Source organism: Pagrus pagrus, assembly GCF_965226575.1.
Source record: "Pagrus pagrus genome assembly, chromosome: 23".
Lineage (NCBI taxonomy): Eukaryota > Metazoa > Chordata > Actinopteri > Spariformes > Sparidae > Pagrus > Pagrus pagrus.
The window spans coordinates 7,553,413-7,580,844 of NC_140205.1; the positions used below are offsets into that span (position 1 = coordinate 7,553,413).

At 40.7% G+C, this 27,432-nt stretch overlaps 3 protein-coding genes across 8 annotated transcripts in view; all 3 read right to left on the reverse strand.

The window, feature by feature from the left end:
• Positions 1-11,736, reverse strand: part of apaf1 (apoptotic peptidase activating factor 1) — a 44,905-nt gene extending 33,169 nt beyond the window's left edge. For 2 of the 6 annotated variants that reach the window (XM_084345648.1, XM_084345643.1), the window contains exons 1-20: positions 11,581-11,736; positions 9,844-10,025; positions 8,711-8,900; positions 8,379-8,576; positions 8,057-8,246; positions 7,635-7,747; positions 7,152-7,283; positions 6,732-6,970; positions 6,427-6,594; positions 6,012-6,143; positions 5,755-5,868; positions 4,858-5,042; positions 4,589-4,715; positions 4,135-4,260; positions 3,892-4,032; positions 3,596-3,721; positions 2,821-2,967; positions 1,862-1,990; positions 1,531-1,656; positions 86-205 (exon numbers count right to left, since the gene is read on the reverse strand). In XM_084345648.1, the coding sequence (XP_084201774.1) occupies positions 86-205; positions 1,531-1,656; positions 1,862-1,990; positions 2,821-2,967; positions 3,596-3,721; positions 3,892-4,032; positions 4,135-4,260; positions 4,589-4,715; positions 4,858-5,042; positions 5,755-5,868; positions 6,012-6,143; positions 6,427-6,594; positions 6,732-6,970; positions 7,152-7,283; positions 7,635-7,747; positions 8,057-8,246; positions 8,379-8,576; positions 8,711-8,900; positions 9,844-9,987 (2,847 nt within the window). In that variant the 5' untranslated portion in view covers positions 9,988-10,025; positions 11,581-11,736. Of the gene's footprint in view, positions 1-85; positions 206-1,530; positions 1,657-1,861; positions 1,991-2,820; positions 2,968-3,595; positions 3,722-3,891; positions 4,033-4,134; positions 4,261-4,588; positions 4,716-4,857; positions 5,043-5,754; positions 5,869-6,011; positions 6,144-6,426; positions 6,595-6,731; positions 6,971-7,151; positions 7,284-7,634; positions 7,748-8,056; positions 8,247-8,378; positions 8,577-8,710; positions 8,901-9,843; positions 10,026-11,107; positions 11,156-11,266; positions 11,318-11,580 lie in introns of all 6 variants that reach the window. The other 4 variants (XM_084345644.1, XM_084345646.1, XM_084345645.1 and 1 more) reach the window with 4 other exon arrangements.
• A 1,075-nt stretch (positions 11,737-12,811) lies between these two features.
• On the reverse strand, positions 12,812-21,926 carry tcp11l2 (t-complex 11, testis-specific-like 2). The gene is made up of 10 exons (XM_084345235.1): positions 21,817-21,926; positions 17,930-18,110; positions 17,672-17,804; positions 16,010-16,130; positions 15,632-15,855; positions 15,378-15,514; positions 15,052-15,239; positions 14,573-14,754; positions 14,286-14,458; positions 12,812-14,181 (listed from the first exon to the last, which is right to left on the reverse strand). Exons 2-10 carry the CDS (start codon positions 18,096-18,098, stop codon positions 13,919-13,921), a joined length of 1,590 nt encoding a protein of 529 aa, XP_084201361.1. The 5' UTR covers positions 18,099-18,110; positions 21,817-21,926; the 3' UTR covers positions 12,812-13,918.
• Positions 21,927-22,566: 640 nt separating this feature from the next.
• Positions 22,567-26,277, reverse strand: LOC311252522 (4-galactosyl-N-acetylglucosaminide 3-alpha-L-fucosyltransferase 9-like). Its single transcript, XM_084345721.1, has 2 exons — positions 26,209-26,277; positions 22,567-25,373 (listed from the first exon to the last, which is right to left on the reverse strand). The coding sequence occupies exon 2, from the start codon at positions 25,364-25,366 to the stop codon at positions 24,221-24,223; it is 1,146 nt and encodes a 381-aa protein (XP_084201847.1). The 5' UTR covers positions 25,367-25,373; positions 26,209-26,277; the 3' UTR covers positions 22,567-24,220.
• Positions 26,278-27,432: the final 1,155 nt, after the last annotated feature.

Consider the following 27,432-nt stretch of genomic DNA (forward strand, 5'->3'; position numbering starts at 1 on the left):
GCTTCACACTCCAGCTTCAACTAGCCCAGTTCCTTTTATTCATTCATGCATTCAGTCTCTCCCCTTCATTTTCCCTCCGGCTCACCTGCAGTCTGTTGCAGTTGTCTGCAGCTGACACGATGATTTCTTCATCATTAAAGAGAACGTCAGAGTCTCTTTTCAGGCAGACGGCGGAGGAGGTGTGCACCTTCTTAGTCTCCCATAACTAAATCAAAAACACAAGACAGAAAAGTCTGTTTCATTTTTCTCATGTTTTCAGCCTCCTTAATGACTTTTTATTTACACAGAGGAGCTGATCCTGGCTGAGAAAACCTTGTTAGTTTACAAATGAGTTTACACAGTCAGTGATGTTGCTTGTTAATCTATTGTCTCTCCATTGTTGTGCCGCAGAGACAAACTTGGAATAACCTGTCTGTGGCAATAAATAAGTAATCAGTATCTGTCTCTTGCATTTTTATTTGGCACCTCAAACTAAATTTCCAGATGGTCTAACAGCTGAAAAACACACTCAAGCAGCACAAGATGGTTCCCCATCCTCTGCAAGAACATTTACCAGGTCGGGTGGGGCTTTTCTTTTGCATTTAGCACCATTTTAGTTGCTGTGTTGAGAATGGTCTAAGTTGTTGTCGAGGGTGGATGCAGCCTCATTGGTCATGTTTGATCAGAACAGTTCTTGAAAGTTAAAAAGGTCGAAGTCAAAACCTACAGAAGCTCCTCTTTCCCACAGAAAACACTGCTCCTGAAACGCCTCGCCAGTAGTCCCGCCTTCAATTCCGTGACTTTGTGACATCACACCACATCACCATGCCACACATTTGCATGATTTATGCCTATTGGCTAGTTTGGCATGTAAGAATTGAATTAGCACAGCTGCTCTTTTGTTGTGAGCAGTGCTGGCTCAGGCGTGTTTGAGCTGACCAATCAGAGGAGACTGGGTACTGGAAAGGGGGGGGCTTAAAGAGACAAGAGCTTAAACGGAGCATGTAATATTAGAAAAATGTGTATTTTCTGAGCACTAAAGCATGTAAATCTATTCTAGTAGTAACCCAAATTACAATTATGAACCTGAAAAATGAGTAAAATATGTCTCCTTTAAATGATATTGTGTCCCCTACTCCTAATTATCAAACTGACTTTGACATTAGCTGCCATGAGACCATTACAAGTGAGTCATGAATATTTTTCTTGACCTCAACTACAGTGGTACAAATTGGACTTTGATCATTAAAATGTCAGTAAGTGTTATTACACCGTCAAATGCTTTTGTAACAGTGCCAAGAACAATTTTTTGGCTCTTAAGTAAAGTGGTACAATTTGGACTTGATGTTAAGATGTCATTAAATGCTAAAAAGCCAGTTTGATGACCATTGATTAAGGTCATGTCAGCCTTATGTTGACTCTTCCAAATGAAGTAGTCAAGGAAACAACAGCATTGAAATCCAGTTTCTTTCATAACACATCATACAGTAGCTGCAATTTGAGATGTTTTGCATTTGCATGACAACATCAAACACACTGAGTCAGTCTCACCCTGACAGTCTGGTCGTCAGAGCAGGAAAGCAGCTGTGATCCATCAGGAGAGAACTGGACACGCTGGACCCAACTCAGGTGACCGCTGCAGTCAGCCATCTTCTTATTGGCCTCCAAGTCCCACAGCTGGAAAAGACACACATATACTGAGTACTGTATATTTATTCATTAACGAGACATCCTCAATCTTATACAGAAAATGGGTCAAAAGAAAAGAAATAATGCATTAAAAATTACTTTTTTCTACAATACAACATATAAAGTATGACCTATTATCTATTCCTCCCTTTTTATAGATAAATGTTCAGTGATTTGTTAGTATGTATTTTACCTCCACAGCGTAGTTTGAGTACGCGATAGCCAGCAGGTTACTGGTGGGACAGGCTTGACAGAATTGCACCATGCTCAGACGATTCGTTCTGATCTCAAACAACATGCCCGATGTCTCCACGTCAAACACCTAGAAAATGGCGACAAAAAGACAACAAATCGGAGTCAATTCTGTCTGGAAACAATACAGCTACCTTTCCCACTTTGGGCATATTTAAAAGGCTGTAATAATTTAACAATTTTATAGTTTAGTAAACTTTTTATCTTTCATGCTTTCAATATTTGAGGGTTTAAGAGATGCACTTATAATTTGGCTATTTCTTTGAGCAACTATAACAAAAAAACCTCAAAATAATCATGTATGAAATTAGCTGTTAACGCTAATACCAGTACCAAAATCGGCTGCATGACAATTAAAGTCTAGATATACCACGGTATGCATCTTGAGTTGCACTGTACAAAAAAGCAAACCTGTAACATTAAAAGTCTGATTTTCTTTCTCCTGAAAGCCACAGAAACAAGCTCAGACATCTCTGCAGTGTTTGGGTTGTTTCCAAGAACAGGAATGAATGAAGACGTAGAGGACACAGACAAACTGATTACACACAAGACAGACTGATTTTGGAAAGCTCAGGAGGCTGGAGGAGGGGGGGTCATCACATTTACAACCAGGACACACACTCTTTAGACTCTGTGGAAGACAAAATGACAAACAGCCTCTCTTTCCCGTCTCCTTCAATCAAATGATGCACCGACAACAAGGGCAGAGAGGATGCAGTGAACCCTGTGATGCTGATTTTTATCTGAGATCCACATCCACACCACTCACACCCTCTTTATCACACATTCAGCAGTCCCCACACAACAAAAACACGCTACAGTGAACAATCTCACCGCATCTCATCTCTGTGTTCAAAATATAAATATACCCTTTCAAACTAATGTTTCAAAACTGCTCACCAGAGCAGCGTTCCTGGCTGCACATATGATGCGTTTGCCGTCAGCTGTCCAGGTGCTGCACTTGACGAGGACCTCTTCATCGTTCTCTGTAAACACGTCTCTCACATTGATCGTCTTCCACTCGTTGGCAGACGACACCTGAAACAGCTGGATACACACAAAGACACAGGGCGGAGGAGAATATGTCAGGACAGGATGAGTTCAAGTACTGTGAATTCAAAACATCTGAACACAAACCTACAGCATGCATATTCTGTTTAATGTGAAGAACATGCAGCACATTTCTGAGCAGACTTTAAAGGAAAGTTTTGGATTCTCTTTAAGGAAGTGTCATCTACAGAAGCCCCTAATGACCATAGGTGCAATTATTTTTGGATGTTGTTATACTGAGATCTTGAGTTAATTATTGCGCCGCAAGATAACAAAGCCCGTTATTGAGAAAAACAAATGGACGATTTCGAGAGATAATTACATAATTTATCACAAGGCAACAACTAATTGTGAAAGAACTAAGTAATTATGAAGTGATGGAGTACATTATGATGTAAATAAGTGAATAATAAGCAAAATATACACATATACACACACACATATATATATATACACACACACCCAAATGTAAACCCCATACTCCATAACTGCTGTACTTAACATTTTTGCACTGTTGGAAAATAAATACGTTACAGTGCATCCAAGTCACATATATCAAGTTCAGTTTGATGTGCACTGCTTCAGGAAAGGACATTTTACAACTATCTAGTTTAACGGCAGTCACCTTGACGGTACCGTCGTTTGAAGAACTGGACACGTAGGAGTCATCAGGGGAGAAACAGCAGTGGTTGACTGGCTCAAAGTGGCCAAACATGGTGTTCTGGGAGGCCGGCTTGTTAAGGTTCCACAACTGCAGAAAAGGACAGAAACACATGGAGAAAGAGACGGATACAGGACGACAGAACAAAGAATAAAGTAACAGAATTAGTACAGTAGATTTTCTCTCCATCGTCTGTGTGTGGTTACTTTACTCTAAAAATCAGAAATAACACAACAAAACAACAACAAACACCGGCAAACCTTGACATTCATGAAGTTGTCGTTGGAGCAGGTGACCAGCAGGAGGCGTCGCGCTGAGTTGGTAAACTGACAGTGGTTGACCTGCTCTTCATGCTCCTCCTCGAAGACTCTCAACAGCATTGCTCGCTCCACGTTCCACACCTTAGAGACACAAAGGTCATTTTATGACAAACTAAAACAGGATTTTGTGTATTTAACTTGCCTGCTGTTGGCCACTTTGGTGAGTGACAGTTACCAGCTTACCTTGACCTTCCTGTCGCTAGAGCATGTTGCTAACAGGCGGTCATCAGGGGAGAAGGCACAGCAGAGCACCTCGTCATCATGGGCCTGGATCTCCGTGAGCTTCTCACCTGAGGTGCTTTTGAACACCTGGGCGCAAAGGTACGATGACGGCAGTTACACGACAGTATGTATATTCAGGAAAAGTAATGTGTCACCCACTGGGAACATAAACTTGTTTCATTGCATTGCTGCATAAATATAAATATGGTAACAAAAGATACATGCACACACTACACTGTGTATTTCAAGTGGATGCAGTCTCTCTCTTTTTTTCTTATAAACATCTAGCAACAAAAGTGGACTGCCTTTCATATTTTCCAGTATTTGGTCTCCATGGAAACGATTTGGCCTTCATAATTTCAATCACACATAGAGATACACAAAGATGCTCAAAGAAACAAGTCTGCTTTGATACCTTGAGTGTCCTGCTGGCTCCACAGGAGGCGATCTTGGTTCCATCGTGGGAGAAGCAGGCGGAGTAGATGGAGCCCTGGTGGGGGTGGATCACCAGCCTGGACAGACTCTCTACACTATTCTTATTCCTGGACAAAACCCATCACAAATCAAAGTAAATAACTCGTAAATGTGAGCTGCAACAGAAATATACAGTTTGTGAAATAGAAATAGATGCATGATTTGGATTTAACTTCATTTTGAGATCATCATAGGAAAATGTGTGCGTACAGCCAGTCAAAGTAGAGTTTTCCTCTGCTGGCCCGGTCCTGCGCCTGCAGCAGAGCCTGTCTGTAGACCTCGGAGGTGGGCGGCTGAGACAGAGCGAGCTGCACCACATCGGGGAAAGGTCGCTGCTCCAGCTGGTGGCCGTTCAGAGACAGAAACTCCTGGAACTGACTGCGCACTTCGCTGTTCTGAGGGGAGAGAAAATAAGCACACGCATGCACGTTACAATAAAAAAGGTCCAATCCCAAAGTCCTCCCTCGGGCCTTAAGACGTGAACCCTCGCAGACTTAGCGGACATCACCTTGGCAAAAAGGTCCCCTAACCCAAATTTTTTATAACCCCTTAAAAAAAATCATCCATAAATCCAACATGTCAGTTATACTGTATTTGACTGTTCCTGTCACTTATCTTGTCAAAAAACATAAAAAATACTGGTGAAACCTTATCACAACACGTCCACATTGAACACAAGATTAAGCTGTGACTTTGGCATAAAAATCATAAATTACTGTTTCCTTCTTACTATGCATGTCCTGGTAAAACAGGTGTGGGAGATACGCGCCGCAGTCCCAGGCTTCCCCGCTCGTGTGTGATAAACCATTTGCCAATTATTAAATCTGCCCTCTTGCAATGATGAAAATTGGAAAGGGAACAGGGGACAGCAAAACATAGAGGAGCAATACATTTATGTTTATGAGATAATTATAAACAACTGGGGGGGAGATAATAGAGGACACAGTATGAATTTAATTCAGAAAGTTTCACTGAGAGGGCAAAGGCAAAAAAGACAGACTGACTTCTAAACCTGCATTTTCCCAGAGGAGGCGCTGGAGGACAATGGGTGGTAGTAACTACACTTGCATAGTTTCACCCAGAGTAAAGATTTGTTGTCATGCTGACCTCTTTGTCCAGAATGGGTCCATACTCCACATAGTCATTGATGAGGTGAGCGGGCCCCATTATCTGGCTCTTGATGCTGACCCAGTCCAGAGAAAACATGAGAGAGTAGAGCTCCTACACAGAGAGAGACAGCCAGAGACCAAGAGAGACATGTGAGCAAGGAAGAAAGACAGACGTTGGAAAAATGACTCTAGTCAAGTCTTTACCGGCTGTACAGGGATATTTCTCAAATATCAGCTTATCAGTGTGTGTGTTACCTGGCAGAGGTTGGCTTTGGCCATGTGGTAGGTCAGGAATCTGATCCAGTAGAGACATTCCTCGTCTCCTGAGGTGGGAGGACTGTCTCTGTAGTGCTGCTGGTACTGATGCACCATCTTAGTGTGGAGGCTCTGAAACACACACATTAAAATGGAAATTTGTCATTGGAAAATTCTCACTTTCCCGAAAGTCATCTGTGCAATCAAAGCTGCTTTTTAGGAGTTTTAGCAAGATTTCATTTTCACAGCAAACTTAGGATTTTTCTATTTTGAATCTGCACCAATCACACAATCAACATAATTCGTAGTCTAACCATATTCGCTGGTAATATCTAGTCTTTAACAGTACACAACAATACACATAAAATCAACTAATGTACGGCAGCTTTAGTTCTTGCAAAACTTGCGAGCTAACCTCGAGCTGGGTGCGATTCTGCTCAACCAGGAAGTCCAGCTGGAGGTCATGGAGGTAGTACAGGTAGGGTTTATTGTGACTGTCCACAAAAAGCAGAGACTTGTTGACAAACTCCTCGAGGATGTCCTCCACCTCCTCCGGCTCCAAGTCCCACAGAACAGACAGCACCTGGAAGAAGGAATAACATCAAACCTTGTGTATCTTTACAGTGATTTCTGTGAAAGAGCATTGTCTAAATACTGGAACATAGTGGTTGATTTCTCCATCGTTAATGTGTAAGGTTACATCCTGTTGTATAGCCAAACCTTTGCAGGGACTTTGATGTCCTTCTCCAGCACAGTAAAGTCCTTGTAGAGCTCTTGGTGGTCTTCAGGTAAGACTTCAATGCTGGCAGCCATGGCTTGGTCGAGGGCGTCATAGTCATACGACGATGACTTCCTTATCCGCTTGAACTGCTTCTGCTGCAGCTGGCCGAGATAGTAACGCCAACGGTTGGGTTTCTCTTTGAGTAGAGCGCCGATCAGGGACACTACCAGAGGGGAACCTGGAGAGGCAGAAAAGTGTGAGTAAAAGTATAGTCCCATAAAAAACAAGATGTGAATCTACAAGAGGACAACACAACAAATGAATCTGACTAATATATTTTCTTATGCTGTTTAGAGTCATTTATCTCACCAGTATTAGTAAATGTGGAACTTATATTGTTAAAAAAATTGTTAACAGACCTTTACACTCTCGAACGATGCTGCGAGCCTCCTCAGGAAGTCCGTGGAGTTTTGTGTCGGTGTACAGAGCGAGGATCTCCAGTGCCTTGTTTTCATCCAGACCACTCTGCACCTCCACCTCGTATTTAGCACCTACAAAATAAAAGCACATGAACAGAACATACATTTTCGTGGGCACAACAGTCTTTTCAGCGTACATTTAAATAATCATGGCAGGTTTAATTCATCTGAGCTTGTATTAGACTTAGACTTGTATTTATTGACAAATCATTTTTCACATACAAGCAACTTGCTTTGGTGTGTTGGTGCATGGTGAAGGAGAGAAAATAAAAGTATGAAAATAATAATAGAAACATTAATAATAGCAATAAAAACAAATAAGAGAGTTGAGCAGTTTGAGCAGGGATATGAAGAAATATTGTGACAGCATATATCATAGAGCATGATATTGTGACCACAGTAAAAAAAAAGTAGGGAACTTACCACTGACAGAATCAGCGAGGCTTCTATTTCTGGTCGTCAAAAGTATCCGACAGTGGATATCAAACGCCTTCAGCACTGTACTGTCCCAGATGTCATCGAGAATCAGCAGAGTTCTGAAGTCCAAACAGAAACAGACAAATGATCAAAGACGAGAATACGGTGACGGTGTTTACTACAGCACCTGCAGTGGCTAATGTTTTGGCAGATGAAAGTATTTTAATCTCTTTGAAGAATATATTTGCACTGCATGTAGACACAGTTTGATAAAAAAAAGGTTTTCTTGTAGTTATTGGCACTATAACAAAACCATTTCGAATTCAGTTAAAATGTCCGTCTGAATTTTATTGTATACAGTTTGAACAACAGTAACATCCACCTGAAAAAACACTAATCAGATGCTGTTTATCTGAACATATAGTCACCTTGGATATCTGCGCAGCATGAGGAAGCGCAGCCGCTCCTTGGCCTCGTCCAGAGAGTTGGGAGGCCGGTGGAGTGACTGAGAATCAAGGTTCTGCTCCAGGCGGAAACACAATGACTGGATTTTAACCAGCAGGTCTGGTTTGTCCAGCTGGCCGATGGAAAGCCAGTGGATCCCTCCGGGGAAGCACTCTGCAGATGGAGACAGGAGGTCAAAGAGGCAAGAGGTGAGAAGCTACTGAAAGTCCAGGATTACTACAGATTTTTCAATGATTTTTCAAAATAATACATGCTAATAGTGTCAGCCTGTCAGATATTACTCACCTTCGATGAGTCCTTGGTGTCTGACGGCTTCAGCAGCCAGGATGGATTTGCCCGAACCAGCCATGCCGAAGACAGTGACCCAGCCAGGATCCTTCTGCAGCCGGTAGAGTTTCTCCCTGACGCGGTTCACAAGCTCTGGTCTGCTGACAAACACCACAGGCCTCTGTGGCACGCCGCCTTCACTGAGCATTGTCTGGACTGTAAGAGGAACAGGAAAGGGATTGACAGATTGGACAGGAAACAGAGTTTTCAACTGTCCACATGAATAAATGACACCTTAGCAGCCTGTCAACATTGTTTTTAAGATCTCATGTACTGAGCTTAAATCTCACCATAAGGCGTGTAGCCATCAGAGGAGCTCTTATGTGCATCAGGTAACACGCGCGGTAGGTCATCGTAGAGCAGATTGGCCAAATCATCGTATGTCTCCTTCACCAGGGCGTTGTAGAAGGAGATGTAAGCACGGTTGTCCTTCCTCAGCAGCAGCTCCAGCAGGGCTACAGCCTGATCCTTCCTGGTGGGCTGCACAGAGAGAGAGAAATGTCATAGTGTACATTTTACATGCTGCTATTTTGATTATTCTCATATGAGCTGGTTAAAATATCCATGATTTATAATGTTAAATAAAAATGTTTGTATAACAACGTATAACAAATATCTTAAATCCACCATGTAACACAATAAAAGCCTGAAATAAATTGCATTAAATTCCATAATATTCCTTTAGCTACATACTGTATACAAGCATATATATTACAGAAATTATTGATATTCAAGAAATTGAATGCATCATTGTAAAATCCTTTGTTTTACATGTTGGGATTCAGCATCTGGAGCTTATCCAGGGCTCGTCAGACAAACATATTTACTGACAATAAAAAACAAAGTTACAGCCAGGAATAGGAGGTGCAAAGGTCAGAGCTACATAACCAAGACAATAAACTAAATACCGCCATGATCCTTTGTGTTTTTACACACATGTATTAGTTATGCTACTACTTCTCTTCCTCTAATTCTCTCCCTGAGCAGCTAATATGTATTCTGTCAATGTGTCTATCTGCAAGACATCAAAAATAACTCATATAATCATATTAGATCATTCGGAAATAGAGTTCCAGTTAATTGCTGAAAGACTCAGAGTGCATCAAGTGGGAAGCAAGCTGAGGGAATCGCTGAAATTACTGGACATGAACTGACAAGATAAACACAAAGTGAATCAGGATGGTGACTCACGACATGCACAGTGACAAAGTCCAAGAGGAGTGAAGGATTAAGATAATAGATTAATAAAATGACAGAAACAAAAAATAATTTTACAACTAAATAAATCTTATCTTGATAACATTTGGTGCCAAACATGTATGAGTCAGTTTTGTAGAACGGGTAAAGCAGGAACAAAAAGCAGCAACATGTTACATGACATTACCATTTCTCCTTCACCCTCCCAGGTGAAGCAGAAGCTCACCTGAGTCCTGATCCTCTCCTCTTCATCCACAGTCATCACCCCATCACTGATCATGTGGTCCATCAGGTAGGAGGGCTTGATGTCCTCCTCCAGCTTGTGGCGAAAGCGCAGCAGGCAGCTCCGCGGCCTTTCCTCCAACGCCATCTCTGCACGGCACGCCAACCATGCAGGACCCAGCTGCTCTGAGAATAAATGGAGGAGATGCACAGAAGTTTGATGAACTTCAGTTGCCTATATGGCCAAAAGTGTGACTGATGAAACATTTGCCAAATGCCACAGATTTTTGAAGCACACTATGGTCTAAATTAAATATCTTTGTATGCTGTGTACTAGCTTAGGGTGTCCTCATGGCTTCTCCTACTCCTAAGACTTTACATCGGGCTCTGGGGAAATGCTAATGGCTTTTTTGGGACATTTTATAGAAAAAAATATTCATCAATCAATTCAGGATGTAATTGTCAGATAAAATAATTGTGAAAATTGTTGGAACTGGAATTGAACACATTTATTTCCTAAAATGATGGGAATAAACTTGCTTGTATGGTCATAAACCAACAAACAGTCCAATTTCAGAACTCCAGTTACAAAAACTAAACATGGAAAATCTTTAGGATTATGTTGGAGGGGTTTTGGCCAATAAGGAGACTTGTCACAGATATTATCTGGCCTGTCCAAATCGCCAGGGGTACTGGGAAGATAAAAAATAAACAGGATTAAAAGAGAAAAGGAAAGATAGGTAATTTTGGAAATGACATTAAACCTTAACCCCAAAATACTTATCTTAGGGATCTCTCTGGAAAATCAAATGTTAAAAATGAAAATGTTTTAACTGCCCGAAACTTTTGCAACCGTAACACCCAAAAGTAAAACAATGGCAGCGAAAGGTGAGTGAGCTGTTCACTATGGAAAAGGTTACAGCTATGTTTGTGAGTGTTAGTTAAGTTGTTTTTATCCACATGTCTGTAATACATGAATATCCATGTAGAGCTACTGTATATAAAAGAGCGTAGAGGTGTTGATTTAATAAACTAGACATTAAAAAAGAAAAGAGAAGGAGGAAAGAAAGAAAGAAAGAAAGAAAGAAAGAAAGAGAAACGAAAGGAAGAAAGAAAGAAAGAGAAACGAAAGGAAGAAAGAAAGAAAGAAAGAAAGAAAGGAAGAAATTATTGTGAAAATAGCGCCAAAATTAAAAGGATATGTAAACACATGTAAGACTAACTATGTGCCGGAAATAAGAAAGAAAAAAAGAGGAAGACGAACTTACTACAAGTTAAACTGAGTGTCTGTCAGCTGTTCACAGAGACCTTTAACTCTACAATACAGAAGTGACATTTCACAGGGTTTAAACAGTCTCCATATACATTTTGTTCTGAAGTTAATTATGTACAAATAAGTACAGTCAACGTTTAGCTAGCTTACAGACCTGCTCGTTATACCGTTTATTGACCAACTCCTTCCTGACAGCTTGTAGTATCTGTCAAACAAAATGGTGTATGAGCACAGGTACTTTCTGACACTGCTGTGCTTGTCACTGAGTGTTAAAGTGAACAAACACAGTAAGTCAGGACTAAATTTACCTCTGCTTACATACTTTATCTCGACCTCTCGTCTTATCACTTAACTACGGTAACGGTAGACTGACACTCTTTGCTCATTTCAATACTTGTCTCGACAAGTTCACTCACTCAAACCTGCCAGAAAATGAAACAAAGAAAGCAACCACCAGAAGATACTCACGAATATCTTCTTCTCTTAAACGAGGACTGTGTTTGTTGAGCTGTATGTGTCCGTTAGGTGAAGCCGAGTTTTAAATAATCCAATGTGTTAAAAGGTAATTATTGTCTGTGTTGACGCTGTGCTGCACGCCCAATTTTGAAAGGGAGCTTCCTGGTCCCCAACAATAACAACCACCCCGGTGTGAAGCGGCCAATCGCGTGGCGAGATTCAAACCACGTGACTGGTGAGGTCATGCGTTTGAGGAAATTGTAACCGGGCAAACTGATGCTGCTTTCACTTGACTACTCCGCTTCTCGGAAATACTCGAGTTCGCATATTTAAATGCCCTGTTGCCCAGGTGATACAATTAAAGCATCCACTTAATTAATATTATTATTGTTGTTATTATTATTATAAGTAAAGCCGAGCGGCACGAAGCTATTAGCGCTGCTACTACAGTTAAATAGTAAAAATGCGCTTTACTTTTATCATTGTTAATCTTTAATCAGTCCGACCAAGAGTAATTGTGTACATAACTTTTCTTCTTAATCCGTTAAAATGGGGTAAAGATTTTGGTTTTTTTAAATATACATTTTGGTCACCCAAAAAGTCTTCATCTGTGTTTACGACTCCGAATTGCAAGATTTCCGGACTGCACGCAAAGGCAACATTACTGCCTAGTGACAGCAAGCGATGAGCGCATGTTGTTTATTCCACGGGCCAGTGTACACTGATAATGCAATTATAAGTGGCCACCAACAGATTAACTGTGTAATGCTGTAAACAAATTGTCTTAGCTTTTTGTTGTAGTCAAATCTGAATAAAAAATTCGAAATAAGACGATGGAGGTCTGTGAATCAATTTATTTCACAACCTTATCTCCATTTAGAGAAAACAATAATTATCTCAAATGAATTTGGTCCATTTTTTATTAGTAAGGATGTAAATCTTGATAACATCTTCTAACTTCAGCAGCATTGTCTAATTAGGGATGTTTATAACCAAAATCATGTTTTCTAAAAGCCTGAATCTTCCCAGTATACCTCTTTTTTTTAAAAAGTATTTTTATTTTATTTTGTTTTAATAAATTTAATTATTTAAGACTTAGTAGTTAAAGACAAACATTACGGGTAAAGTAACTAACCAATGTGGAAGACAGGCAATGTACATGACCACACTTTGCATACAGACTCAGCAGACAAATATGATTTTCTTCCAGAACGTTTCAAATGTGCCAGAAATAAATGAAGAATTTGACAATTTTCTCTTTAAAAGTTTTATTATATTAAATGTAGTACACAAGAGAAGAACAACAACTTCCCACATTTTCATTTAAACCTTCATATAAAGTACATAGTTGCTTAACTTTGTGCATAACTGGGTCCACTGGAAACTTTGGACACACTTTTGAGTTAAGCACCTTTTCCTTCCCCCCCCCCACAGGTCCTAACAGCCAACACAGCAATGCTGTAACAACTATAGTACCTCAAAAAGCAACGAACAATGAAACAAACTAGCAACTGAATCAATATAACAAGTATTCAACTGGCAGAGAACAAAAAGTACATACAACATGTGACAAATACACCAACAAAGTACTCAAGTAAAAACCAAAGTGACTTAACCCCAACACAAAGCTACTCATGCAGACAACTTTTCCTTATTTCTTCGAAAAATCACATTTTTTTTTTCAGTTCCATTTAAATTTTTTTGTTGCGGTATAGTAATATCAGTGGATTCAAAATAAAACAGAAAGTTTAGCTCTCTGGCCGATAGAAAAAGTTGAAGGGAGAATAATCAAAAGGACTGGGAAAGGGGCTATCTCATGACTGTGGTCATAGTTAACTGTAGTTATACTGTGATAAACAATATTTTTTTATATGTAAAAAATCTGATACTACTCTGCTACGTCTCTGAATATAGAAGCTTCTTCCTCTTTGCTTCATAAAGCATACTGTATGCTTTAGACATACTATGGTTTTCCCATTATTTCCTCCACAATAACAGGAGTTTGACTGCAGATAACTTTACAATGTAGATACCACTATCACGGTTAGGTTCAAGAAATGGATCGATGTAACACTGGTTTTCTGGTTTGAAGCCGTAAATGTTCACAGGAGAGCACATTTCAGAGCAAAGGACACAGGTCACATTAAATGTCGACCACTTGCACCTACGCTGCAGTGCTTTTACTGCTAAATGTAGTGATAAAATCTACATTTATAACACGCTTAGGGTAACTCCAACTATAGGAACACACTGACCAAGTGAAGCAGCAGCACTGCCGAGCTCTTGTGGTACCGTAGCTTAAGCTATGTCTACTAACAAAGGGACTCCTTAAACTACATGTGCCATGGTTTTAATTGGAGGGGACAGATTCATGAGCGGTGTCCGGAGAAGGGTTTGCTGCTGGTGGGTTGCTGCTGAACATCAGCTTTCTGATAATATCTGCGTAGAAACGTCCATAGACACTCTTGTTGTAGTTTACCAGGGAGATGAACCTTGCTCCGATCAGTGCTAGTTGAGGTTTAATGGGGGTCAGGCCGGCTGGTACCTGTTCAAGTTTGAGCTGGTATTTGGGATCACAGATGAGCACCATGAAGTATTGCTGCACTCGATCCTCTGCACGGAAACACAACGAGTAAGAGAAAGGGAAATAACAGGTTAGAATATGGGGTAGCTTGATATTGGACAAGACTCAAATAAGCTCACACTCACTATCTTACCCACGAGAGTGCGAACTGGATTATCCTTCTGTGTGATGCTGCAGATCTGGCCTCGAAGAGTGGCCTGCAGCGCAGGGCTGAGCGCAGGGTAGCCCCTTTCAGTTAAAGACTTATTGAGCTCACAGCAGATCTGAGCACTGGCGCCCTCTAGTGCCTCTTCTAGGTTAAAGTCCCTACAGATTGAAGGAGAAGAGAGTTCTGGTTTGAGCTCATATTTCATGCAAAGTAGATAGTAAATAAACCGCATGTTTGAATACCGATTATGGATTTTAAAAAAGTGAACTGACCGGCTGTGCATTCCCTCCAGCAGCACACTGGTCATCCTCTTCAGACGTTCAGTCAGGGAGGGCAGACCCTGGATAGGCCCTCCAATGGTGCTGTGGACAATCAGCAGCACCTCGTTCACCACCTGACCCTGCCGGAGCTGCAATTGAATCTCTCGCAGACGGGGCTCATCAGCCATCAAGGTCTAAAGCAGAATTAAAAAGAGAGACGTGAATGAATAGTTTGGGAATAGTTCTGGGAAATATACAAGAGTTAGATGAGAAGATGGACACCAGGGTCATGTCTGTGGGTAAGTATGGTGCTAAAGCTGAGAGGTGACTAGCTTAGCTTCGCACAAAAACTGGAAATAGGGGTAAGCAGCTGACCTGGCTCTGGCTAAAGTTGAGAAATCCACCGCCAAGCACTTCTGATGCTGTGTAAATTGTTGCCTCACAAACTAATGTGAGCAACCTAAACCTACACATATTTAAAGTACGCTCACCTCGGGCAGTGGGCTCTTATTGTAGTCCCAAGTGAGGATGTTGAGAAAGGCGGTGTTGAGGACCTTGAAGGGCCCGGGCGCTGCTTGCTGTCCTTTCCCCTGACCTGAGCTCTTCTCTGTGGGAGTGGTGGCCGACAGCAGCTCCTCCAGTGCCGACTTGATCCATGAGGTGGTGTGGTCCAAAGCACCTGAGGAAGTTCATCACAGTAATACTGATTGAGGAGTTTGTTCTTAATAAAAGGCAGACTAGCCAGAAAATTATTTGTTTATTTCATGGACCTACATATAGTATTAAAAGCCCTAGAGAATATGGTGTTCTCACTCACTGGGTGTCTTGTCCAGAATGCTCTGAAACTTTTCCCTCTCGTACTCGACACCGTGCTTCTGCAGCACAGGCCTTAAATAATCTATTGAGAAGTTGACCTCGTCTGCCTTTATCAGGTCCAGCACCCGGAATATCTCCCTGGTGTGTGAAAAAGAAGAGCCATTGAGATAAAGCTGAGCTAAAAAAGACAGCCAATCTCTGGCTTTATCTCAGCATTGAAATGTTTTTTAAATGCTTTACCAAATGTGTATTTACCTGAACAATGGCACTATGTTGTCTGTGTTTTCACGGAGCTTCTTGATTTCTTCATCCCTTGCTGGTGCACACAGCTTGCCCATTGTGGTGATGATGTAAGAGGCAAGCCCCTGGATGTCAACAGCATTGTTGTCGGCCTGCTGACGAATCAGGTCCATGTCCAGCACCTCCATGATCTGGGTCCTCATGCGGTTGGCACCCGGATTGAGGAACGACAGTAATGTCTGACCGCAGAGGAAAATCATTGTAATCTTGTTGCTAAAGTTATTATTGTTTTCTACATAAGCCGGTCACAGAGCAGGCCACGATTAATTACAAAAAGATCTTTAAAACTTCATTACGATGAAGCTCTAAACATCAGATTGTGTGTGTGCTGACCTCTCGGATCTCCTCCAATAATGTGATGGCTTGCCTGTACTCAGGCGGGTCGTCATTCAGCTCAGACTCCAGGATGTCCCAGAAGGCCTTGTGGACATTATCTCGAACTAACTTCCACAAACTAAAAAAAAAAAAAAAGGAGGGGAGGAGGAGGATTTGGTTTAGCTGAGAGTGTCAGGAAAAATGCCCGTTTGTGAAATGGGGTTTGGCTTGTGTCAAACTGAAAGAGAAAATGTGTTTGAAGTACTAAAAACCTGACACACATCGTCCTCAGAATAAAAAGAAAATCACTCCTATTGTCAGAAATACTGTGTAGTGATAAATAACTTCAGTGTACATTGCTGTCCATCTTGTCTGCTGCTGTCCCTCTCTGCACTCTTTCATTCCTTTTATCTCTCTTTGTCTCCGTCCTCGTCACTCTCTTGTTCAGTCAAGCTAGTTGTGAGGCACACATGTGCGCAACACATCTCAATTGAAAAGATGGAAAGATATAATTAATCAATCAATTAATATGTAGCGAAATAACCTTTCCAGACAGTGTAATGTTGGTTGCTTATTTTAGGTAACTGAATGTATTTACTCGAGGTCATTGTACTTTAATTATGATTCAGGTCGGGAGGGTCACTTTAAAAATGTGTTCCAATACACTCACCAATTTCCTGTTAAAATTTCTTGTCAGTGACGTAATCTAAGTATCACAAAATTGAAGTAATGTAACTTGATTACTTTCCATTACCTTTGGATTTGTAGTTTGGTTTCACTGAGGAACCACAGTGTTGTCGTGTGTACGCGTGCATGGTGACGGACTAGTACATCATTCTTTATTTTAAAATTGTAATCCTATTAGTAATCCCCTGTTTACCTGAATGTATCTGTAATCTGATTACATCTTTTTTCTGTAACTTTACCAGAATGCAGTTACAGTTACTTTGTTTGTATTCTAATAACATAATACATAATCTTGTTACATGTATTATTATTATTACTTTAAGTTTAGTTTAATGCTAATACTACTTCTTCTTCAGTTAAAAAGGGCTGTGTGGAACTTCTATGTTGTGCCGGCAGTCAGTGGTTAGTTTATGTTAGCGGACTCCATTTCTAAACTAACATTAGCTACTGTTGCTCTCTGTTAGCAGAGCGAGGCACACAAGAAAGTACGTAAAGTCACATCCTTTGGTCTGTCCGCTCACATATGGCTGGTAAAAAAAAAAAAAGTGATTAATATAAATTGACACAAATTAATACACACAGCCCTTTTAAAGATAGAGTACTTCTTTCTGATGGATTTTTCTGTGTTTGATAGAAGTTTTTGTGGCATTTAAAGCTGTTCTCCTTGACTTATCTTATAGTTCACCAGTGTTGCAGTTTGGCAACAAATAATGGTGTCTCTTTGGATTTCTGCTGTCTCGTGTTCCTTTGAAAACTCACATGTCGGCATCAACTGCCAGAGGCCCTGTTACAGCTATTCCACAGTCAAGATAATAGCACTAGCATTATGTTTGGTGATAAATGATAAAGTTCCTCCTTCATGAGATGTATGCATCTTTATAGAAAGTATAGTCACAATAAGCAGCTCTCTGTGGTATTTAGGTTCACTGATATTCTACAAAACATGATCAGGGTGTAAACAAATGGAGACACACAATCTTTTTCATAGTATACCTGTCCTGAGGTAGGCTGTCTAGCTGCAGATGGAAGTTGCGGTTCATAACGATCTCATGGCTCAAGCGGAGATGGAACAGGTCTCTGGCAGACTCCATGACTTCATCCAGGTTTAAGGTTTTGGGTGGGCTTGCTGAGGGAACAATGAGAGCCAAAAGGCGGGAGCATAAAATCAACTGTTCAAATCAAAATGACAGGAAAACAAATCGCGGACACAGAAATGTAGACAGTAAATCAGTAACAAGTGAGCAAGCTCACAGGAAGGTGTGCAGTGCTTGCTGGAGCAGTCGCTCGTGAAGCTTTCACGGGAACAGTCCAGGTCGCTGGTCGACGTCATGCTGTCACAGCGCTCCGACGACGACTCCGCATCGCTGCCTTGGTCCTCGCCGCTGGATGTGGAGGTGGGTCGCTCATCGTTTAGAGGCATCTTGGGTCACAGCTGCACATGAGACGTTATAACCTTTAGCTTGTTGACTATAACCTCTATAGATGCAACTGGATTTAACACTCTTTGTCTAACTCAACCTGTTCAACCAGTCACAAGCTAATGGATATTGTGCTATTTTCTACTGTTACAGGAACCGGTTTAGTATTTAAATGGAGAGTTTATCATTCCTCCTTTGTTTGGATTGGAACGGGGCAATACTCTGATGTTATCGTGATACGGCATCAGTGTTGTCTTTTCCTGGTTGTAACGGCTGCATTACAGTAAAGTGATGTCATCCTCTGAACATACCAGCCTTTTTGACTTGTTGTAAATCTTGTCTTTATTCAATTAGTCATTATATCAACATTACAGATGATTATTGATCAAAAATCTAACTGTGATAATATTTTGTGAAAGCACCAATAGTCAATATCGAGGTATTTGGTAAAAAACATGATAATATTTGATTGTGTTGCTCAGTCATAGCATTTGTAGCATGCTTTTGAGGATATTTCAAAATATTGAGATTATATATTGTTTATCATGATAAAGCCTAAGAATATTGTGATATTATTTTAATGCCATATTGCCCAGCCCCCATTTGCTGATTTAAGAAAAAAGCTTTTTAGTAGCTCCTAACAGGAACAGTAAAAAAAAAAAAAAAAAATCTCTGACATCTGATGCATGATGAAATCTTGTATTTTTAACTATTCGCAATAAGTTCCACGAAAAGACCCAAAACCAACCATGGCTTATCCTTCTAACAAGTCTGGTCTGTGTTGTCAAACGCTGATGTAACTTCTTATTTTCGTGCCATAGTTGTCTAAAAACTATTAAAAACAACTAAATGTGCCACACTGTTGAGCTGGGTAACATGTTCCATGACTACAGACACACAAACATGTATTATACTGTGGATGGAAACAGTCCAAGACAAATGTGCTATTAAAACATTTTTTGTCTTTTCCCTTGAATTTGCTAACAATTACAAAACTATAAGCTATAAATCCTTGAAAGGAATTTCTAAAAAAGAAAACCAATGAAGTAAGCTTTCCTTCAGTGGTACCTGCGATTGTGTTAGCAGAGTGTGAGTGAGTGAGAGAGCGTTATTTGTTCACTTAAGCGATAGCTGCTGTTGCTAAGGCAGTTAACACAGATTGTAACAAAAACACCAGACACACTCGAACAGCTGGCAGGCCAGTCTCCATGGAAACGGAGGTAGCTGCCTGGCTCCACAGTTCTGTCAACATCGACATCGACATCTTATTACCCTAATGTTAAACTTCCTCATGGTGCATGAAGTAATTCATTGGAAAAATACCGTCTGATGATTAAGTACGTGTTTACCGCCACAGGGGTTGGCAACACGAGCCACAGTCAGGGCGCACAAAACAGAACTGGCTCCATACCTTGGCTACACAATAGCTATTGTTCCTTGAGGATAAAAAGGGACACTGTGTCCACACCTATCTCGGATCAACCGTGTCTCCAGGGCAACATGGGACAACTGAGCGGCTTTTCAACCGTCACACTGATCCTGTTGCACCTGTACCTGTGTAGTCTGTTTTCCTGCGCAAATATAAAAACATTAGCATATGGAAGTACAAAAAATTGATCAGCTAAAGCCAAACTTGAAGTTTTAAAGGGACAGTTCACCCCAAAATCAATACTCCCAATATTCCCACTTACCCGTAGTGCTATTGATCCATCTAGATTGTTTTGGTGTGAGTTGCCAAGTTTTGGAGACATCGATACCAAAAAGGCACTTGGCTTTGTGGTGCTTGAAGCGCCAATAAAATGGGTTTTAAAAGTGCAACAGCAATATCCGTTTCCAGAAATCACGAGTCGGTTACTCAAGATAGTAGTCAGACCTTTTTGTGAGCAGATATATCAGGAACTATTTTCTTTTCATATCAGCGCACAGAAGGAAAAATGCATCTACTCACTAATTAATGTTACAGCTCAGCCAAGGAGGACGCCATTAACGCGCTTTCATAAGTATGAGCCCTCTAGTAAATGCATCTTTCCTTCTGCATTTTGATACAGCTGGTGCAGTTTTGCAGAAAAGAAAAAAGTTCCTCCGTGAATCTACCAACATCAAGGTCTGTGTATTTTCTGAGTAACAAAGCCATGATTTCTGGAGAGTGACATTGTTGTTGAGTTTTTCAAATGTATCTTTTAATGCAAGATGAGTGCCATCTAGCTCATATATACTTGAGAGAAGTCAGACATCTCGACAGCCAATATCTTCAAAACTCTGGAACTCACACCAAAACAATCTAGATGGATAAAAAGCACTATAAGCAAGAGGAAAAATGTGTATTTTCACTTTTGGAGTGAATTGTCCCTTTACGTTGTGTACATGTTCCCATCATTGTAGACAAACAACCACAGTTGGCTAAAAAACCACACACAAATGTATTTTGATTTCTGTAACAACTATAATTAAGTAGTCCTCTGCCTTTCTAATATTATCTGAGGCATACAGTGCGAGCAGTGTGACCCTTGGGTGTTCCTGTCCCCAGTTTTAGTTATCTGCTGCCGAAAATGAACGCACACTCCCTCGCTGCTCTTTTAGTTTAAAGATAGCTCAAGGGGGTGAGTGTGGATGTGTGTGGGGGGGTGGGGAGTGTGTGACTTCCATGTACCCCTGCTCATTCATTACATCATCTGCTAGACTTGACAGCTAGGTCACAGCAACGCAAGCAGGCCAATTTTCAAAGATTATCCAGAGCGATGGACACGGCACAGTCCGGAAAACTGATAGTGGATTAGGTCTACTCTGTCATCTGCCGCTTCGTTACCAGAAATCCTCTTTAAGTAGTCTGGATGTTGGCAAAATCAAATGCGGTGGACTGTTAATGCAAAAACAGAAACATTAGACATGCCTGGACATGTTTACAGAAATGTATTTGACTGCTTTTAAATATACTTTAGATTTTAAAATGCAGTGTGCTGATAACAATATATGTGCATGGATATGTTTAGGATTTACCCATGTGTTTTGGAGGACACTCACATGAGCAGAAACTAAACAAAGGAAATGACATATAGGCTGCATACAGTTACAGTAACTCCTGGAGAAACAAAGACAGCCTGCTGGGATCCAGATTTCACTGCAGTATAATGTAAACAAAGCAGTGGATGAAGGAGGCTGGGCTAACTACACGGGCACCGTCGTTATTGGCTGCAGCTCCCTGTCTCTCAACCCTACATGGAAAATGTTTGGTTACATTGCTCTGCACATGGATAAAAAAAAACATCCACACACGCGCAAGAAGTGGATACACGTGATCTGAGCAGCAGACCAAAACAAGAACTCCAAGCACATTTTAAAATAGTACGTTGTACCCACGCCAGACCCTATGCGAAAAAGGCAGTGAGATTAAATGCAGTACGTTCATGCCGTGAAAGATATTTGTAGACGATAACGTTAAGTGTCATACTGTTATCAGCGTTTACACGACAGTCTTTGTTACTTAACCATCCACTTTGGCTGTAAGAACCGAATAAAAATGCTGAAATGTTTTAAATCCACCGAGCAGATGTACTTCGACATTAGCCTTGACATGCTAGCTGACACCTTCGACGACTGTACCCAAGTTTCCGCTCCACAACAAAGCCAAACTCAATTGAGCGTAAAAGTTACGAACAGAGCCAGCCGATGTACTCACAGTTTCAAACACACTAAAATGCGAGAAACAAAGGCGACTTTTACCTCCTTAAAGTCTCCGGAAAGGGAGACTGACACAAAAATAGCTCAGTTCTGAAAGGGAGCTTCGGCGTCGAGCTGTGCTGTTCGTCGCTCTGTTTAAAGGTCCTTCTTCACTCCAGCTAGCTCCGAGGACAAACAGGCGAAACCATTTCACACAAAGGGGGGGTTCAACCGCCTTAAACGTGTTTATATTTGCGATTCAAGTGTTTCAATAACAATAACAACTTTAAATTGATATACATAAAAATGAATGCACGAACTTTGAACGGGAAAAGCAATTTAAAGCGATATTCTACACTCTTGTGCCTGTCATTCAAATGGTACGCTCCGCTCTGCTTCACGTGGGACGTGTTTGTTTACGGATATGACATCAGTGTTGTTGACTGGCGTGTGTATGTGTGTGTGCGTGCGTGCGTGCGTGCGTGTGTGTGTGGCCAAACCTTATTATGGGTATTATTTAATTATTTATATTTCTTATGACGACAAAACTTAATCACATTATGCCCAAGAGTGGGCACTTAAAACCTACTGAGAGTCTGATGACTTTGCTCCACTTTTTTCTATATCCTCCACGAGATATTTTATGTTCCTAATTATTCAATAAGGAAAAAAAAAAAAAACATTTTGGAGCAAGAAAATGGTCAAGACTTGTATTTTTGAATAATAATATACATATAAATAATAATAACAACAACAACAACAACAACAACAACAACAACAAAAACCCATAAATTTACACCACAAAACATAACGCAAAGCAAATAAATCATGAAAACTTACAATAGAGATACGGATAAATACATGTACCGATATGTAAATTGCAAAAGATCTCCATTTACATGTAGGCTATTTAATGTTATTTATTCTCATTTCATTGTAAATTTTTACATTTACTTCCATGTCAAAAACGTGTTTTGTGGTATAGAATTAAAGATATTATTATCATCCATTCTTACTGTCATTGGTTTGTTTTTGTTATTAATGAATATAAGTTTTTACCCTGAAACAAATCTAATGATACACCCTGATGGGGCTGTTTTCTTGCTCCAAAACAAGGGCTGAGTCCCTATAATGTGACTGAGCTTTGTTCTACTCTATGTTAAGGAAAGGAGATAAGTACAAAGCTTCTGCTGTCTGTCGCAGTGTAAAATATCAGCCGTTCATGGATAAAGAGAAGGGTGTATTTTTATGATGTAGATTGTGCAGACCTTATCCACTGTTTTACTGTCTGTTCTGACTTCACCCATTCTTCAGTGCCAGTTGTCATCTTGGAGGTAAAAAACTGAACCACCCTGATTGTCTCTCCTGCTCAATCCACTGATGAGAATCATCAATTCAAAACTTCTACTAAAATTTAAGAAACATCACAAATTAATCAGCAGTTTCGGTGGAAGTGATTAATCCAGAAATCAGTTCATATTTTGATCAGGAAAATAAACAATGTCAGAGATGAGGGATAGTCTTTGAATCAGTCTGAAATGGAGTCTTGTTGTTGTACCAGATTGTGACACTAGATGGGGCAACTTTCTCTTGAAATGGAGGTACAGATGTGTGAGCGTCCTTTCCTTTCCTATCCTTTCCTACACAGTGGACAACGCTTAGGAAATCACAGGACTTATCTGTTGTGGGGAAAGACGTCATCAGTATGAATTTGAAAGATGTGTGAGCCTCCTTTCCTATTGAACAGAGGGGGAACAGTATCTGACAGTAATGCTCCAAGCTGTCAGGATGTGTTCCCCTGTTGTAAATGGTCAAATTTAACGATATCAGCCTGAAAATCACAGGACTTATCTGTTGTAGGGAAAGAAGTCAGCAGTATGAATTTTAAAGATGTGTGAACCAGCTGCGTTTTTGAGTCCGCCACGGTAATTACATAATCACCCGCAACACAACAACAGGAAGTGTTCCCGACCGAAGGATCTTTTTTGAAGTTTTTTTTTGCTGGCATCAACAGGGAGTGTTTTATTTTGAAAATTAACCGGATGTCATGTTGTTGTTTTGCGCCTGACTTCCGGTCTGCTCTGCGCTGAATTCGGCTGATTTGCTGCGTCGTGCTCCGACGAGATAAGCCCAGAGACGGCTGCTACAGAGCCGATCACTGTACACATGCCGTCCTGGGCGTTTGCCCATACGAGGAGCCGCCCCTGAGTGTAAATGAAGGAGTTAATATGGTATTCACCACGCATGTGTGAATACAGAAGGAAAGCCTGGCATAGTATGGTAAAGGATTACTGCACAAGGAAGTAACAGTGTGGAAATAATCCCTATATAAAAACATAAATGTGGAAAATTTAACAGCTAGAATCTCCAATATACCTACAACATATGTAGCATGAATCAATTGCTGACCTGTAAAGATACATGCACAACCAGAAAAGTGAGATAATTGAAAACTCTTTTTCATCTGTTAACCCCAGTACCATTTGTTGAGATCATGAACATATTCGTACACTTTGTGTTTTTGTAAGTATCTGCAGGTTTTGCAAGCATGTTCTTTGCCAAACCAATCCCCTTGCGCTTTAAACCTGTTGGTCCAATCAAAGTATCCCATGTACTCAGAGTTGTTGGTGTCGAGGTACAGTAGCCTGTCTGCCAGCTCCTTTGGAGTGGAAAAGTCATCAACATGGATGAAAGAATCTCCTGGGATGTGGTCCTCATAGTTTTGTCTTGAAGTGCCCAGAACTACTGGTACACTACCGAGCCTCATTGGCGTGTATAACTTCTCTGTGATGTAGTCTTTGTAAACTGAGTTTTCAAAGGAGAGGTAGAATTTACAACTAGAAACTATCTTTGAATAGTCTTTGTCACTTAGATCATGGCCAAATGCCTTTCCATAAGTGTGAATCTTGACGTGTTCTTTCAGTTCATTGTAGAACTGAACTCTCCTAAACTGTGCGTTCCAGTTGCTCACAATCCAACAGACCAACTTGTCCTTTACTGGCAATTTGAAACTTTCATCTTCAGGTGTCACAGGCGCCAGGTGCCCATAGGGCACAGGAATATTTGAATCAAGTCGATAGGTGGATGTCAGGTTAAATAAGTCATTAATCTCGGGGATTGGACCTGAGTTTGCGGGCGACTCCATATTTAACCACACCCATTTCTGAAAGCAGGGACGTGGTTTTTTTGGCAAGTCTGCAAGATTTCCATGAATGTCCCTGTGGTGGAAGAGAACCCCGTGGGCTTTGTCGTAAAGAGTCTTGTCATCAGTCATGTGGCATTTTGTGATGTTGTAATCACTGCAACTCGAATCAAACTTGAAACCAAACGGCCACATCCAGATCAATAGGATTGTGTCAGGCTCAGTGTCCACTGCTGCAGCCTGGATCTCCTGGGTGTGGTTGTGGTGCAGCTCTTTTGAACAGTTTGAGTCTCCAGGTACACTCAGAACTGGAGGACAGGATTGACGGGCTCTGTCCATGAAAATTTTGGAAGTTAGGAACTTGATGTCCAGTTTGTGATATGTGAAGAAAATACTAATAATAAACAACACCATGAGGCTGCCGAAGCCAAATCGGCGCAGGGATATCCACTGGGGGACTGATGATGGCATGGCTCTCCTTTGCAGAAGAAAATATGGATTAATTACAGCATTTGATATAACAATGAACATTGTTGACTGCTTCTACACAAGTGGTACTTAACTGACCATTTTATATATTACAGGTTAAGATATAGAGTTGTAAAGAAATCTTTAAGAAAGACCAAACATGAATAATCAATAAAAATAACAGTGAACATGAGCAAACTTACAAATTAAGAACATAAGTAATTGACCGAAAAGGAGTAGGACCAAGTGAATGTTATGATCTTTTGCTGCGTTTGTTGCTTCACTACCATCACTGGAACTGATCGACAACGTTTTTGTCATGTCACAGCTTTGTGACTAGACGATTACAGCCTCAGAAAATATCATGACATCTCAATATCAAACAAGGAAGTGAGATCAGGTCACACTTCACATGTTTAATGCTAACGCTACAGCACATGCCAATGTTTTTTGTATCAGTAACCGTTACCATGTAACTACAGTGTAATTTAGCTGTAGAAATCCGTACATATACAATACTTAGAGGTTCCTACTGGTACTTAAATACAGGTAAAGCAGAACTGGGGAGTACGAATGAGGAATTTAAGAGGAAAGAAGAAACAAATTACACTGTAACTATTTTTGTATTTACTGCCAGAAGTGGGTTTTTTGTGCGCTGTGATGTTTTCCTGCCATTGAATTGCACACACCTCCCCCCATCTTCAGTGAATGTCTCTCTAGATGCTTCCTTGATTCACACAGATAAGTCACTTCAGATAGTAGAAACATTTACAAAAGAATCCCACTGAATATTTAAAAAATGATATTTGAATTTCAGTCTGTACTTGATTAGTTGAAGGGCTTACCAGCATTTGTCCTCCTCTGGTGTCTTTTCCACATATAACAGTCTTTGCTATTTGTTCTTAATAAGACGGTCTGAAGGTGGTAGAACTGGTATGAAACTCAATCTCGCTTCAGGAAGTGGTGCACTTTCTCAACTCTGTCATATGACACCAGCAACACGCTTTTGCAGAAGTACACAGATGTCTTGGTTTTCAACAAACACAAACTGCTATACCACTATAACTTGAAGGATACACAGTGGACAACGCTTAGGAAATCACAGGACATATCTGTTGTGGGGAAAGACGTTAGCAGTATGAATTTGAAAGATGTGTGGGCCTCCTTTCATATTGAACAGAGGGGGAACAGTATCTGACAGCAATACTCCAAGCTGTCAGGATGCGTTCCCCCTGTTGTAAATGGTCAAATTTAAAGATATCAGCCTGAAAATCACAGGACTTATCTGTTGTGGGGAAAGAAGTCAGCAGTATGAATTTGAAATATGTGTGAGCCTCCTTTCCTATGGAACAGAGGGGGAACAGTATCTGACAGTAATACTCCAAGCTGTCAGGATGCGTTCCCCCTGTTGTAAATGGTCAAATTTAAAGATATCAGCCTGAAAATCACAGGACTTATCTGTTGTGGGGAAAGAAGTCAGCAGTATGAATTTGAAAGATGTGTGAGCCTCCTTTCCTATGGAACAGAGGGGGAACAGTATCTGACAGCAATAGCTGTCAGGATGCGTTCCCCCTGTTGTAAATGGTCAAATTTAAAGATATCAGCCTGAAAATCACAGGACTTATCTGTTGTGGGGAAAGAAGTCAGCAGTATGAATTTGAAAGATGTGTGAGCCTCCTTTCCTATGGAACAGAGGGGGAACAGTATCTGACAGCAATAGCTGTCAGGATGCGTTCCCCCTGTTGTAAATGGTCAAATTTAAAGATATCAGCCTGAAAATCACAGGACTTATCTGTTGTGGGGAAAGAAGTCAGCAGTATGAATTTGAAAGATGTGTGCGCCTCCTTTCCTATGGAACAGAGGGGGAACAGTATCTGACAGCAATAGCTGTCAGGATGCGTTCCCCCTGTTGTAAATGGTCAAATTTAAAGATATCAGCCTGAAAATCACAGGACTTACCTGTTGCGGGGAAAGAAGTCAGCAGTATGAATTTGAAAGATGTGTGAGCCTCTTTTCCTATGGAACAGAGGGGGAACAGTATCTGACAGCAATAGCTGTCAGGATGCGTT

Excerpts from the sequence above, each read along its gene's own strand:
- tcp11l2 (XM_084345235.1), bottom strand. The coding sequence starts at position 18,098 with ATGCCTCTAAACGATGAGCGACCCACCTCCACATCCAGCGGCGAGGAC. Across the intron at positions 17,805-17,929 it reads CAAGCACTGCACACCTTCCT|CAAGCCCACCCAAAACCTTA; the intron begins GTGAGCTTGCTC and ends TTGTTCCCTCAG. Across the intron at positions 14,182-14,285 it reads TCCAGTTCGCACTCTCGTGG|AGGATCGAGTGCAGCAATAC; the intron begins GTAAGATAGTGA and ends GTTTCCGTGCAG.
- LOC311252522 (XM_084345721.1), bottom strand. The coding sequence starts at position 25,366 with ATGCCATCATCAGTCCCCCAGTGGATATCCCTGCGCCGATTTGGCTTC.